The 13,324-nt window shown below is 41.6% G+C and overlaps 1 protein-coding gene across 1 annotated transcript in view; it reads right to left on the minus strand.

The window, feature by feature from the left end:
- The window catches only part of fcho1 (FCH and mu domain containing endocytic adaptor 1), a 75,958-nt gene that overhangs the window by 10,553 nt on the left and 52,081 nt on the right, over window positions 1–13,324 (minus strand). Inside the window, exons 8-19 of the mRNA XM_072439081.1 lie at window positions 12,563–12,661; window positions 12,387–12,483; window positions 11,593–11,710; window positions 11,488–11,512; window positions 10,293–10,353; window positions 7,644–7,831; window positions 7,092–7,116; window positions 6,936–6,992; window positions 4,165–4,216; window positions 2,973–3,097; window positions 915–1,946; window positions 91–191 (exon numbers count right to left, since the gene is read on the minus strand). Coding sequence (XP_072295182.1) covers window positions 91–191; window positions 915–1,946; window positions 2,973–3,097; window positions 4,165–4,216; window positions 6,936–6,992; window positions 7,092–7,116; window positions 7,644–7,831; window positions 10,293–10,353; window positions 11,488–11,512; window positions 11,593–11,710; window positions 12,387–12,483; window positions 12,563–12,661 — 1,980 coding nt within the window. The remainder of the gene's footprint in view (window positions 1–90; window positions 192–914; window positions 1,947–2,972; window positions 3,098–4,164; window positions 4,217–6,935; window positions 6,993–7,091; window positions 7,117–7,643; window positions 7,832–10,292; window positions 10,354–11,487; window positions 11,513–11,592; window positions 11,711–12,386; window positions 12,484–12,562; window positions 12,662–13,324) is intronic.

Genomic DNA, 13,324 nt, shown 5'->3' on the forward strand with positions numbered 1-13,324 from the left:
TGCGTCCTGTGAGGAGACAATGACAGAATGGGCTCAGCGCCGCCCTCTGCAGGCCATCCCGGGTATAAACCTTGTACTGATGAGACTCACTCTCTCGGCGCCGCTGAGTCGTCCTGACGCTCTCTTGGCTCGAGCGGCTGAAGCAGCCGTGTCTCCTTCTGACGCTTCCTGTCTGTATTTGTGTTTCGAGACTTCAAACAGAAACAGAGACGTTTGTGAGGAAAAACAATAGAAACTTACAGAGGGTAAATTCCTTCTACAGTTTGGCATAAAACGCAACATTCTTGTATTTATGTTTATGTTTTGAAAGACAAAGACACATTTCTGACATCAATGAGTACGACAATAAAGTAAATATAGGATTCATTTCCAACTGATTTTTATAACTTCTTCATGGAGAAAGACCAGTTTAATGCCACATCAGCTCCTCCACCGTGAAAGTGACCTACTCTGACCTTTGTGCAGCTTTCCTCTGACCTTTGTGCGGCTTTCCTCTGACCTGTGTGCGGCTTTACTCTGACCTTTGTGCAGCTTTACTCGACCTTTGTGCGGCTTTACTCTGACCTTTGTGCGGCTTTCCTCTGACCTTTGTGCAGCTTTACTCTGACCTTTGTCCGGCTTTACTCTGACCTTTGTGCGGCTTTACTCGACCTTTGTGCGGCTTTACTCTGACCTTTGTGCGGCTTTCCTCTGACCTTTGTGCGGCTTTACTCGACCTTTGTGCGGCTTTACTCTGACCTTTGTCCGGCTTTACTCTGACCTTTGTGCAGCTTTACTCTGACCTTTGTCCGGCTTTACTCTGACCTTTGTGCAGCTTTACTCTGACCTTTGTGCAGCTTTACTCTGACCTTTGTGCAGCTTTACTCTGACCTTTGTGCGGCTTTACTCAGACCTTTGTGCGGCTTTACTCTGACCTTTGTGCGAGCCGAGGCTGCAGGGCTGCGCGATGTCCAGACAGTCCTGGTCCTTGTCAGTGGAGAAGCAGAGGTCCTCCTGAGGTCCGGAGTGCCTGGTCAGAGGAGCGTTCCTCCGCGGCTCGCCCGCTGACGACCTGTGCTTCCTCCTGTCGCCTGCCCCGCCCTCTTTGTGCCCGACCGTTCCCGTTTTATCGTGCGTTTTGGAGCCCGTCACCACCACCGCCGTCGGGACGCCGTCGCTGAACGGATTGTGCACCGAATTCCAGTGCGTCGTTTCCTTCTTGGCCTGCGGCGGCGGCACGGCGTTGCAAGCGTCCACGCCCAACCGATTGTTCTTAGTCGGCGCGCTGCTCGGAGGCGGGATTAGTCCAACTCCGGCGGCCAGTGCCGATTGGTGCGTCGGGCTGCCAATCATGGTGATGGCGAACGGGTCTTCCGAAGTGACGGGAGGCGGCAAACTCCGGTCCCGTTTTCTGTCTTTGTTTTTACGATGCAACGCCGCCGAAGAGGACGAGGACGGCGGAGGATTGCCCGAGCGCATTTTGCTGTCGATCGCGGCGAACGGATCCCCCCGGACCTCCTGATTGGCGGAGCGAGGCGGGGGGCGTGTCCAAGAGTCCGAAAAGCTCTCCTGGTCGACCGTCCGCTTGAAGGCGACAAACGGGTCGTCCCGCGGGATGTGCTTGCAGCTCCACACCGACGCTTCCATCTCGGGCGTGGGCAGGTTGGGGAAACGCATCGGGGTCTGGTCACTCTCGGGCGGGACGCGCGTGGGACGGGACGAGGGCGTGGACCACACCCCGTCGTCCTGGAAACGGGGGCCGCGTCCAGGGGAGGGGTCTCGTAACGCGGAGAGGAACGGGTCGGTGGAGCGGCCCCGGGTCTGGTCCTTGCTCTGGGGCGCGGGAGGCCACGCCGCCCAGCCCTGCCCCGGCTCGGGGGACGGGCCGAGCGTCTGGTGAGACGGCGAGTCCAAACCCGAGTCCTCCACGTTCTCTGGGGACGAGGAGTCGGACGAGAAGGCGGCGTCTGTGCAAAGGTTCAAGAAGATTACGCTCTAGTCTGCCATTACAGAAGTTATAATCCAAGACACGGCCGGATCATTACTTTCTATTTTACTGTATTTTCCGGACTATAAGTTGCACCTTTTTTCATAGTTTTGGTCGGGGTGCGACTTATACTTATATACTTATACTCCGGAGCGACTTATATGTGATATTATTTGTCATTTTCACACTTGCAACCGCATTTCATACTCCAGTGCAACTTATATATGTTTTTTCTTCTATTCTGCATTTTTTGGCTGGTGCGACTTATACTCCAGAAAATATGGTATAAATTTTAAATCTCATTATTGATGCAAAACTACTTATACAACATACTACGGTGCATTCAAGGACCAATATGTGTTGCAGTTACTATAGAAACAGTCCGTGTGCCATTATAAGATGTGTAAGAACTCTCTTTTCACGCGTAGAGAGCAAATTTGATTATTTCTGTTTTTATTTGTACATTATTGCTTGTTTGTGTGCAAATTAAGATGTTTTTTATGCTTTATTTGTCATATTTTGACCTCATAAACGGTCACATTTGTGCAGAAGTTTACACGTGTGATATAAACCTGTAGTAACACCTGCAACTGCAAATTACTTTTGTTGTGCTGGAATGTTTTGATTGTTTTTTGATTATGAATGGTAAAATAGCATAGCAAAGCAGAGGAAAATACTGCAAGAACATAACACAAAAGCACTGAAGAGGATGCACTGGAAAAGAATGACAAGATCCGGTGTTAAAAAGTGCTTGAATTAAGTTGTTTTCTCATTTTAAGTGAGAAATTGCCTGGTTTTATTTTAATTTTTGCTAAAACAATACATTTTCTGCTTGTTTCATTGGCAAATCTGATATAAAAGACTCAAAAATATACTCAAATCAAGATAATTCAAGCACGTATTCACTTACTGTGTGATTTAAGATTGTCACTTTTTCCAGCGTGCTCTTATATAAACAATGCTTGATTGATAAATGTTGTGAAATTGTCATGGTTACGAGTCTTACATTCAGAGAGCCCGAAGGCGCTGCGGTCTCGGAGCTGATCTCTCCCGTCAAAGCTCTTGGACTTGAAGGCCGTCTCGAGCGGCGGCCCGAACAGACCGTCGGACACGGACGCCGCCGAACTCGACCTGAGCGACAAACAAACAGCACGGGACCGGGACATTTGTCGGGTTTAGGACGAGGAGCACCGTGGCAACTACACTTTACACACGAGCACGCTGTTAAGGGCCTCAGGTATGCAGGAAAATGTGAAAATGTGGAGGATTCAACAAAAAAAAATGAACAAATTTGTGTTTCAATCAAGGATAAACGGAGAAATGATCTGAATTTAAGTGGGTAATTTATGTGGGTCCTTTTCTGACTCTTAAAGGTTGAATGGACGATTTTTTTGGCCCAAATCTGAGTCTCATTTCCTCGTGGCGTGGACTGCCGATTAGTCCTGCCACGTATCAATCATAAAATGCTCGTCCCCATGAGAGTAGCACGTTTCCGCGTGTCTAAGCGCATTGATCTATCATAATATAGTTCCCTCAGTGTACGGGACAAAATGATGACGGAGAAAGACAGTTCGAGCTGACTCTGAAGAGACGGAAATCTACGGGAGACGAGAGATGCGATGCCGAAAATCGTCCATTGCGCCTTTAAGCCTCAACTAAAACATTTAATCACATATTTTATTCATTTGAGTTCAGCGTTTAAGAATTGTAAATTGTCTCCTAGTTCTGTTTAAAAAGTGTCGTTTAACACTGGGTTTCAGAGTGATGAAAAATAGCAATAAAAGCATATATTTTCATATTGTCAGCCAAGAACAAAAGCTTCTACAATACATTACTATAAATAGTAAAGGGCCATGATTGACAGGCGAATGAACCAATCAGGGTAATGACATATTGGAGAGGAAATGTCTTTTATTATGGTTTAACGCGCTTTGAGATCTGATTCCAGAACCTTCTGCGTTTGAACTGAACATCAGAGGGGCTGTCTAGTCAGGTAAATTACAAAATTAAAATTAAATAAGAAGTTGTGGAAATACATAAACATATTAATGGGTCAGTCAAATGTATTCCAAGAGGGAGTTTTCACAAGACGACAAGCAGCTCGCCACTATCTACAAAAAAATAACGCATCTATTCTTTCCAACTTTTTACGTAAATAGAGAGTCTCCTCAGCGCAGACACAGGAGAAGTGGTCTCACCTGCAGTGGTCCGGGCTGGACGTGGACCTCCCGAGCGTGTCCTGTTCACCGTCTGCGAAAGGCCAGAAAAAGACACGGCGACGGTCAGAGATTACGGAGAGCGCAACGTCCCAAAGCGGCACTTATCAACAGTTCCGGGCCGTTTGTCGAGACGCAGAGACGAGACGTGGTCAAGAGGAGATAAGATTGTGAGAGGGGAAATTTAAAAGACGGTTCCATGGGACGTTACGGCGTTCGCTGGGACGAGGACGGGTCAAGACTGGCGTTTCAATGGGCAAAATGAAGGCGTTTTGTCCTGGTTTATGCTTAATATCTCTGTAATAACGAGGCCAATCTGCATAAAACTAAAACGAGCTCATAGTTAAACACATTTTCTTTCAGTGAAAATGGACTTTAGTGGAATTATTTACCGTATTTTCCAGAGTATAAGTCGCACCAGCCAAAAAATGCATAATAGAGAAGAAAAAAACATATATAAGTCGCACTGGAGTATGAAATGCAGTTACGAGTGTGGAAATAACAAATAATATAATAATATATAGTATAAGTCGCACCCCAGCCAAAACTATGAAAAAAGGTGCTTATAGTCTTATAGTCCGGAAAATACGGTAATCACAATTTTGTAGTCAGTGGAAAGAAAATAGAGCGAAATTTAAAGTGAAGTGACGCAGTGCTGAAACGATTAAAATGAACAAAAATAGTAATAAAAAAACAGAAATTGTCTTCTTAATCGATTAGTCTAGTGATAATTATTTAGATAAATCCATTTGTTTTTTAGGAATTCTTTATGAAACGTAAAATAACAGTTTGACTCGTCAACAACTAAAATAATCGTTAGTTGCAGCGCTTTGTAGACCCGATCCTTCAGAACAAAAGAGTTTAAGCACGTTTTCGGTTCATTCATGTCATAATTTCTGTCTGAAACTGTGACATTAGATCACAGAAAGTCATAAACGCGTCTAATTAGCCAGAATGCGACCTTCCTCTGCCTCCACAAACAGCTGTAGATTTAAGAGCACTTCCCGCGGCTCCTGCGGCGCTGAAACCTACTCGGCGAGGCTAAGTGTTGATGATAAAACATTGTGACTAAGGCGAGGCTGTGGAGCGCGTGCGAGGTCCAGCAGGGAGCAGATTTATGGAGGTGTTTTGGGTCAATACAGGGAATTCCCCACTGTGGACAGGAGAGTGTGCAGCTGGTGTAGTTTCACACTCATGACACGACTAAAACCACTTCTTCTACAGTCTGCGTGTCATCAAATGGATCAAATAACTTCAAATATGCGAGATGATTTAGTTTAGACTCGACTTATTGCTCTTTGTACCAAATCACGACCGTCATAAAACAATTAAACTTAACTGTTTGCAACACATTTCTACCACCAAAATGATTCACCACAGGACTGTCACGATCATTGCTATATCGTAATATTTTTTGTTTAAATTTCTTTTGTACAAATAGGGGATTTTGGGTTATTTTTTTAAAGTATGATGAGATTTGAGCTGTTGAGGGTCGAATGAGTAACTTCTAAGGACTACGTGTTATTCTGCAATGTATTTATTACAACTTATGTTTTTTTTTAATGATTATACATTTAGAAAAAGGTTTATCCTGCATACAGCAGTTTTAATATGGAGATTTAAAAAAAAGAGTTAAATATCGCACTTCAAAATGGGTTATTATTGTGTGGAAAGTAACTAATTACAAATACTCACGTTACTGTAATTGATAAGATAAGATATTCCTTTATTGTCCACACATGGGGAAATTTAATTGTAATTTTTTTCATTGTATTTTTTTTTTATTTAAAAATGTCATTGTATTATTTCATTGTAATAATTGAGTAAAACATTTTGGGATAATTGTACTTTATTTTAGTTGATTTTTAAAAGTGTAATTGTACTCGAGTATAATTTTAGCCATGTAATTGCAATTTGTTACATTTAAAATCCCTATGAGTCGTGAGAACATCTGAGAACCAATCACCCCCTTGTCTCACTCCTGTCTCTGCGCCTCTCTATCACTGCATCGCCCGCTCTGATTGGATCGGGCTCAGAGAATATGAAGATTGACATTTAAAACAACTGATTCCCACTTTAAAACTGTTTATTTAATCAAGTTTTGTACAAAAGACTGATCTAAAATGATACTGAAACCATGTTAAAAGTTGTTTTCTAGAGTATTTTTGACTTTTCCTGAAGCACAGATTTGGTCCCAGTGATTGTGCTTGTAATGGAGTACATTTTATTCATGTAACTGTACAAATATTCAGTACTATTATTACAGGTCTTGTTCACTATATTTAGTTTGTAGGCACTTTTCACAACTTTTGCCATCAACAATTAGCATTAGCAGGTAGTGTTACTTCCTGGTTTGTGGCCGATGAAAACGCTTTTCTTAAATAGACGCAGGCAGCACACAGTGGTCTCATTTTGACCATAAGAGCTGCTTTTACAATAAATACACACATTTTACTCTACTATATACAAATCAAGTACAGACCCTTTAATTCTACTTAACTTGTGCAGATTAGTCTCTGAAATGTGTCTTTCTTTGCGCTGACAACATTCTGACACGTTAAGTTTTACGGGAAAACTGTTAAGAAATAATTTTCTCACTGCTCATTTAACAATTGACAAATGTATTCTTGCTACTTTCCTCAGACAGATTAGAGTTCTGATACAATAGCATGTGTATAACTGTAGACTTATCATTTTCCCTGTTTATATATATATATACATATTTCCACTAAACAAACCCATGTGTAACTTACCCTTGTGTGCCGCGCCCTCACTGTCCTCGGACCGGCCTCCTGCGGTGCTCGAGTTTCCTAAAAATCATCCAAAACATTCGATTTACAGAGATTTGGTCAGGTTTTTCATTAAAAACGTGTCAAAAAGGGTGCGGATATTTTGTTATTAAGACTTACTGGAAAGATGCTTTTTCACTGGTGGCTAAAGGTGAAAAAGAGAAAAATGGTAAAAAATTGATTAAATGCTGAAGCTCAACATTTACAGAGCCAATAACATCTAAAAGGTTGCTTTTTATAACAATATTAATGTGTAAAGCCTTAAAAAGTGTGTAAAGAAATGCTAAATCATTCAAAATTGCAGAAGGAAAAGCAAAAGTAATTTTCAATAGAGGAATTTAAATTAAGCTCAAATGAACTTTGGCACTTTGCATTTTTTATGAAGGAAAAAAAAACATATTTTTAGGTTTTACTGGACAAAAACTTACAGAAATGTTGAGTTCACAATAGTTTTTCATTTCATTTGTGTGTACTTTTTACATATTTTACCACAAATTGTACTTTTTGTGACGCTCGTGTACACGTTCGGGTCGAGAGAATTACATTTTTTGCCCCTTTTGTGACAGAATCAGACATTTCTCATTCGGAAACTCAAATCTGTTGCTTCATTTCGTTGCTACGGAGACTTAAAATCGTTATCATTTCGATCTGGCGTCAGTAAAATCAACCTGCCTGCTGCCGTCTGTTCGGGGGCAGAGTGAGCGCGCCGACCGTGGCCTTCAGCTCGCGGTCCACGGCGGCCGCGCTGCTCCGGTTGCCGCTGGCGACCGGGCGGATCTGGATGTGGAACTTCTTGGGCTCCTCGTCGTCGAAGTCTGAGTCGCTGGAGTAGAAGTTGTGCTCCTTCTCCTCGGCGCAGCGTTCTGAGGGCGTCGTCAAGGGAACCGACCCTTAAAAAGGAGTTTAACACTGACTGCAGACCCCACATTGACCCCTCATTTTACTCAGAATTATCAGATCCACTACGAGGCTGCAAATACATTTATATAAGAGCAGTTTCCATGTACAAAACCAGACTAAAACACAAACTGATGACGCAATGACCTTTAAAAATCATGAATGTAACGGAAAATCACTATTACCGTATAGTCCGGACTATAAGTTGCACCTTTTTTCATAGTTTTGGCCGGAGTGCGACTTATACTTATATGCTTATACTCCAGTGCAACTTATATGTGTTTTTTTTCTTCTCTATTATGCATTTTTTGGCTGGTGCGACTTATAGTTCAGAAAATACGGTAATTGACTTTGTTTATTGTTTTTTTGCTTTACTTTTTGGGAGCGGTGTCTGTAAAGCCTTTTTGGTCCGTCACTTTTCTTTGAACAAGTGCCAAATAAATACATAAATTAATAAAAAATAAGGTTAATTTATTTGTAGAGTGGTATTTGATATACTGTGTTTAGTTCAGCTCCACCAACAACACATTTAGTTTATCTGATTCAAACTACAGGTATTTGTGGGAAGTAACTATTGCACAGAAAATACATCATCAGAATGCTAAATTTGAGTAATTGTTACATTTTCATGTAGTGTTAAGTCAAAATGGCTGCTGAAAATATAGTCGAAGCTTAAGAAATAAACGACTTAATTATGCATTAGTGGGAAAACACAGCTCTTGTGGTGAGTTTTTCTCCTCTAATTAGTGATAAACAAATACTTAACAAGCGGTGCAACAAATATAGCGCCGTTTTTAATCCTGAATCATGTTTTCACACTGTGACAAAAAGCAACTCAAAGTATCCTAAGTATTCAGAGCAAACGGAACACATTATACATTATGTTTTAATGGAAGAATGTGCGTATTCTGCAACATTTTAAAACAATCCTTCCCACAACTGATTATTGAGTGAGTGAAAAAATGAAGATATTGACCAAACTGAAATGTGCAAAACCTGAATTCAATGTTTTTTTTAGGGGTAAAAGCGGTGTCGTGTTTCAAACGAGGACATAAGGTGATATTTTAGAACCTTTGATGGTAATTTTGTACAATACTTCAACAAACTTTGATTTAATAGTTATAACCATCCACTAAAAGGCGATTTGTGCCAGAATTTAAAGACGAAATCAGTTTAAATCTAATACAACCAGTGCCATAAAGCATAAAAACAACAATGCAAACAAATTTTCTTTACGTTAAGATGATTTACAGATACGGATTACGCTTGAAGCCAAAGAAAGGAAGTTAAAATCTCAACTCAATCACGTTTCCATTCATCATTTACGCTGCAAAGGTCATTTTCATAGAGCGCTGTACTCGTAACACCGCTTTATCCATTAGCGTTTAACCAGTCGGACGCGTTTGGTCATTTGCAGTAATAAACGGCGACACGGATCGGGATAATTGTCCCGCTCTTTGCGCTAACGTGCTTGTGAATGGAGTCGGCGAGGCGCGACGAATGAGGCCGCGAACTCTGACCCCGGCGAGCTAACGACATTAACTCGACACCGGCATTCACAGCGAGCGACTAAAGCTGAGGACGAAGAGCATTTTTATTGTTCTGAAGCGAAGCGGCGTGGAAGACGGACACGGGACAGAACGTCACGTCACTAATTAGATATCATGACCAAAACACGATTATTATCATTTTCTTTTTCTTTGGATGGTCACATTTGGCTATATCATGTAACGCCGTCATTGCTTGAACAGTTGCTTGGCTTGAAACGTACGACTCCACAGCTGTTTCGAAAGCAATTACCGTATTTTCTGCACTATAAGTCGCTTTTTTCATAGTTTGGCCGGGGTGCGACTTATATGTGATAATATTCGTTATTTTCACACTGGCAACTGTATTTCACATGTTGATTATTTTCACACCAACAACCACAAGAGGGCGCTCTAGGCTCTAAGCGAAGAAGAAGAATCTGCACTTCCTCTTCCCCTGGAGTTTGTGGAGTTGTTTAGAAGTGACACAGAGGAAGAAGAATTCAATGGATTTAGTGATTTGGGGTAAAACTGATGCTTTGGTAAACGTGTTAGCATGTTCTTTATGCTATAGTTATCTGAATAACTGTTAATATGTTACGTTAACATACCAGACACTTAACACAGTTCTGTCTGTGTGTCATGTAGCTGAAGGTGTTAGCGTTAGCATACGTACACCTATTCACCATGTTCTCTAATCTGTTATTATTTTAAACTGCATTTCAAGATCAAATGTCTGTTTTTGGTCTTGGATTTTATCAAATACATTTCCCCCAAAAATGCGACTTATCCATTTTTTCTTCTCTGTTATGCATTTTTTTGGCTGGTGCAACTTATAGTCAGGAAAATGCAGTATTTAAGGCAACATGGAGAGGTCCGGGTCGTGTCAAAAGGATATCGTTTTGCGCGTCGTCGGCTCGTATGACGAAGCCCTCGTCGTCCACTTCCAGGGGCGAGTTCTGTGGAGGAGGAGGCAGACAGCAGCCGAGTCAGCCCAGGTTTGAACAAGCCGAGCGGGGCCTCATTTATGAAGCGCGCACTCGTGAAAAATGTCATGTACACGTCAAGTTTGTGAGCTATAAAAAGGCAACTTTGCGCGGTAATGAGCGGCCCAAGATGCCACGTAATGTTTCATAAATGAGACCCCAGCTCACTACACAGCCGGTCACGGGCCACGGGTATGGGTGGATCCCTCATTGTTATACAGGGGGAGAACAAGACACACTGACACCTAGTGGTGATCAGGAAAAGTGCAAAAAAGATGGCCTCTGGTGTTCTAATTCAGACTAGGATTCAGAAAGCAACACATACGGTCATCAAAATACGCAATAATATATGACAAAAGATCAGCATGTAAAAACAACGCTTGCTTCTTTGTTTTGATCACCTTTTACATATTACACCTTAAAGTCTTATGTCTGCGTTTGATATGTAAACAAAAATATTCTACAGACCTTTGTGGACTTGAAACATCCGTACAAAAAAAGTACAAATATAGGACGGGAACTTATAATATGAATGTGCATCAGTTACACAGAAAGCAGAAACACCATCAGTGCAATGTTTTTGTTTTGCTGTGTTTGAGGAACTTCCCCACGTTACAGATTATACATTTTTGTGTCGTCGGATTGTTCAGTCAAGATAAATATATTTAGAAATTTGCTAAAAAATTATAAAAAATGTATCACAGAATGGCAATTTTTTTAGGTTTATAATTTAACTTCCTGTTTTAATTGCTGACATCACATGAGGAAATTACCCAGCAAACACTGAGCAAAAAAAAAATTGAAATAATTTGACAGATAGAAATATATGAGAGCGACTTTATTTTGTTGAATTAATGTTTAGAGAGTGAAAAAAGTTGTTTCTTTGTGTAAATCCTGCATAAACGTTGACTGGAGTGAGTGTGATGTCACTTCCTGTCATTTTCTACCGACTTTTCAACATTTTTCTCCACAAATACCTACTCGATTGATGTAAAACTATAACGTATATGCACAAAAGGTACACATACACCACATAAAGTCAAAATTAGAAATCATAAAAACCTGTCATACGTCCCTCTAAGATGTAACGATGATGTAATAACTCACCTGTGCTTCCGTCATGACCGAATCCCTGAAAACACACAAAAACACAAACGTGTAAGAGGGTGTGACGTCTCCATAGCGACGCCGTGTGTTTGTCTGCGTCCTCACGTGGAGTCGGGCTCTTTGTCTCTTCTCCCGAGGCCTGGGATCCTGAAGGCTTTGCCCCGGTTCTTCTTCACTCCTTCAGGCGCCAGAGCTGTCATGTACTCCTCGAACCCGACCAGCGCTGCATACAAGCACGTTTACAACCGATTTTATTAAAGAGGAGATATCGGTCAAGGGCCTCCATCTGACGGAAATGTAGTGGTTTTAATTGAAATGAAAGGACTTAATTTATTCTTTATCCATATTAAGGCCTAAATTAGCCTAGATTAGTCTTGGTATTTTTCTCTTTAAGTTTTTACCATATTTTCTGGAGTATAAGTCGCACCTGCTAAAAAATGCATAATAGAGAAGAAAAAAACATATATAAGTCGCACTGGAGTATGAAATGCGGTTGCAAGTGTGAAAATAACAAATGATATCACATATAAGTCGCTCAGGAGTAAGTATACGTAAGTAGGTTTATAATTTCACTTCCTGTTTGTAATTGATGACATCACAGTAGGAAATTACCCAGCAAACCCTAGGCCAAAACTCATCTAATGTGACAATTTATTTTACATGACAAATAAAAATGTATGAGAGCGATTTTATTTTGTTGAATTCATGTTTAAAGAGTCAAAAAATACCTGCTCGATAAATGTAAAACTATAATTTAAACGTATGACAGGCACAAATACACCAAATAAAGTCAAAAATAGAAAACTGTAAAAACCTGTCATAGGCCCTTTAATCTCCCTGTAATCTCTATATCTCTAGAGACAAACTAAACCGGACAAACGGCGTCAGCTCGGTCGTACCTGGCCTGTCTTTGCCCGTTCCCTTCTGCTCTGCAAACTTCTGGATGAGGCTCTCGATGCCGATGTTCTCCACATTCTGCTTGAATTCCTCGTGGACCTGGAGCCAGAAACACGGGAGAGACTCGTTACAAAAGCAAAGGGACGGAGGCGCGCCTTTGATCCGGGCCCCGACGTACCTGTCCCACCTGAACGTGGGTGTCTTCTGTGGAGTGAGAGTAACCTTTGATGAGCCGCTTCATCTGACGCAGGTGAGACTCCTCGATGTCCTGGAATTTCTGAAGACGCGAAAAACGAACACAGGTCATGGCACGGCGATATTGACAACATGAATATCTCAGCATAACATTTAGACGATAATGTCTAATCCAACATAAACGTGTCTTTAAATGTGTTCGTTGAGGTTTAATAGTTAGACAAAAGTGACATGTCTGTAAAATGAATCACAAAACTGAAGAAATACCTCCTCAGACCTTTATTTGTCATGCTAAAACAGAACTTTGGCGACAATGTACGGACTCGAAAACCGCACGGGGAAACCTCCGTACCTCCTCCTCTGAAACTTGAAACGGAGTGTTTTGTGAGGCTCGGAGAAGACGCCGACGCTGTTAAATTTTGCTTAAAAATACAACTCCACGTGTGTTTTTGATGAGGAAACGACGTCAAAGCGTGGTTAAAAAGTACTTCTATACGAGAGCGTTAAACTGAGGTTGACCTTTGACCTGAACCCATTTTGTAGCACCAATAATGCACTCACCATCGGACGCAGAGCTCGGCCTTCTCAGAGCTAATTAGCCTCATACAATAGATCATCCTGGTCATTATCTCGAACGTAAAGCGCCGATCCCCTCGTTAAGGTTTGTAACAGGTTTCTATGGCAACAGCCGTAACCAAGGCGGTGCAGGGGGCGATTAATGCCACTGAAAAGGTCGCAATGTGAA

Source organism: Eucyclogobius newberryi, unplaced genomic scaffold, assembly GCF_026437365.1.
Source record: "Eucyclogobius newberryi isolate DKJ021-1_F unplaced genomic scaffold, fEucNew1.0.hap1 SCAF_9, whole genome shotgun sequence".
Lineage (NCBI taxonomy): Eukaryota > Metazoa > Chordata > Actinopteri > Gobiiformes > Gobiidae > Eucyclogobius > Eucyclogobius newberryi.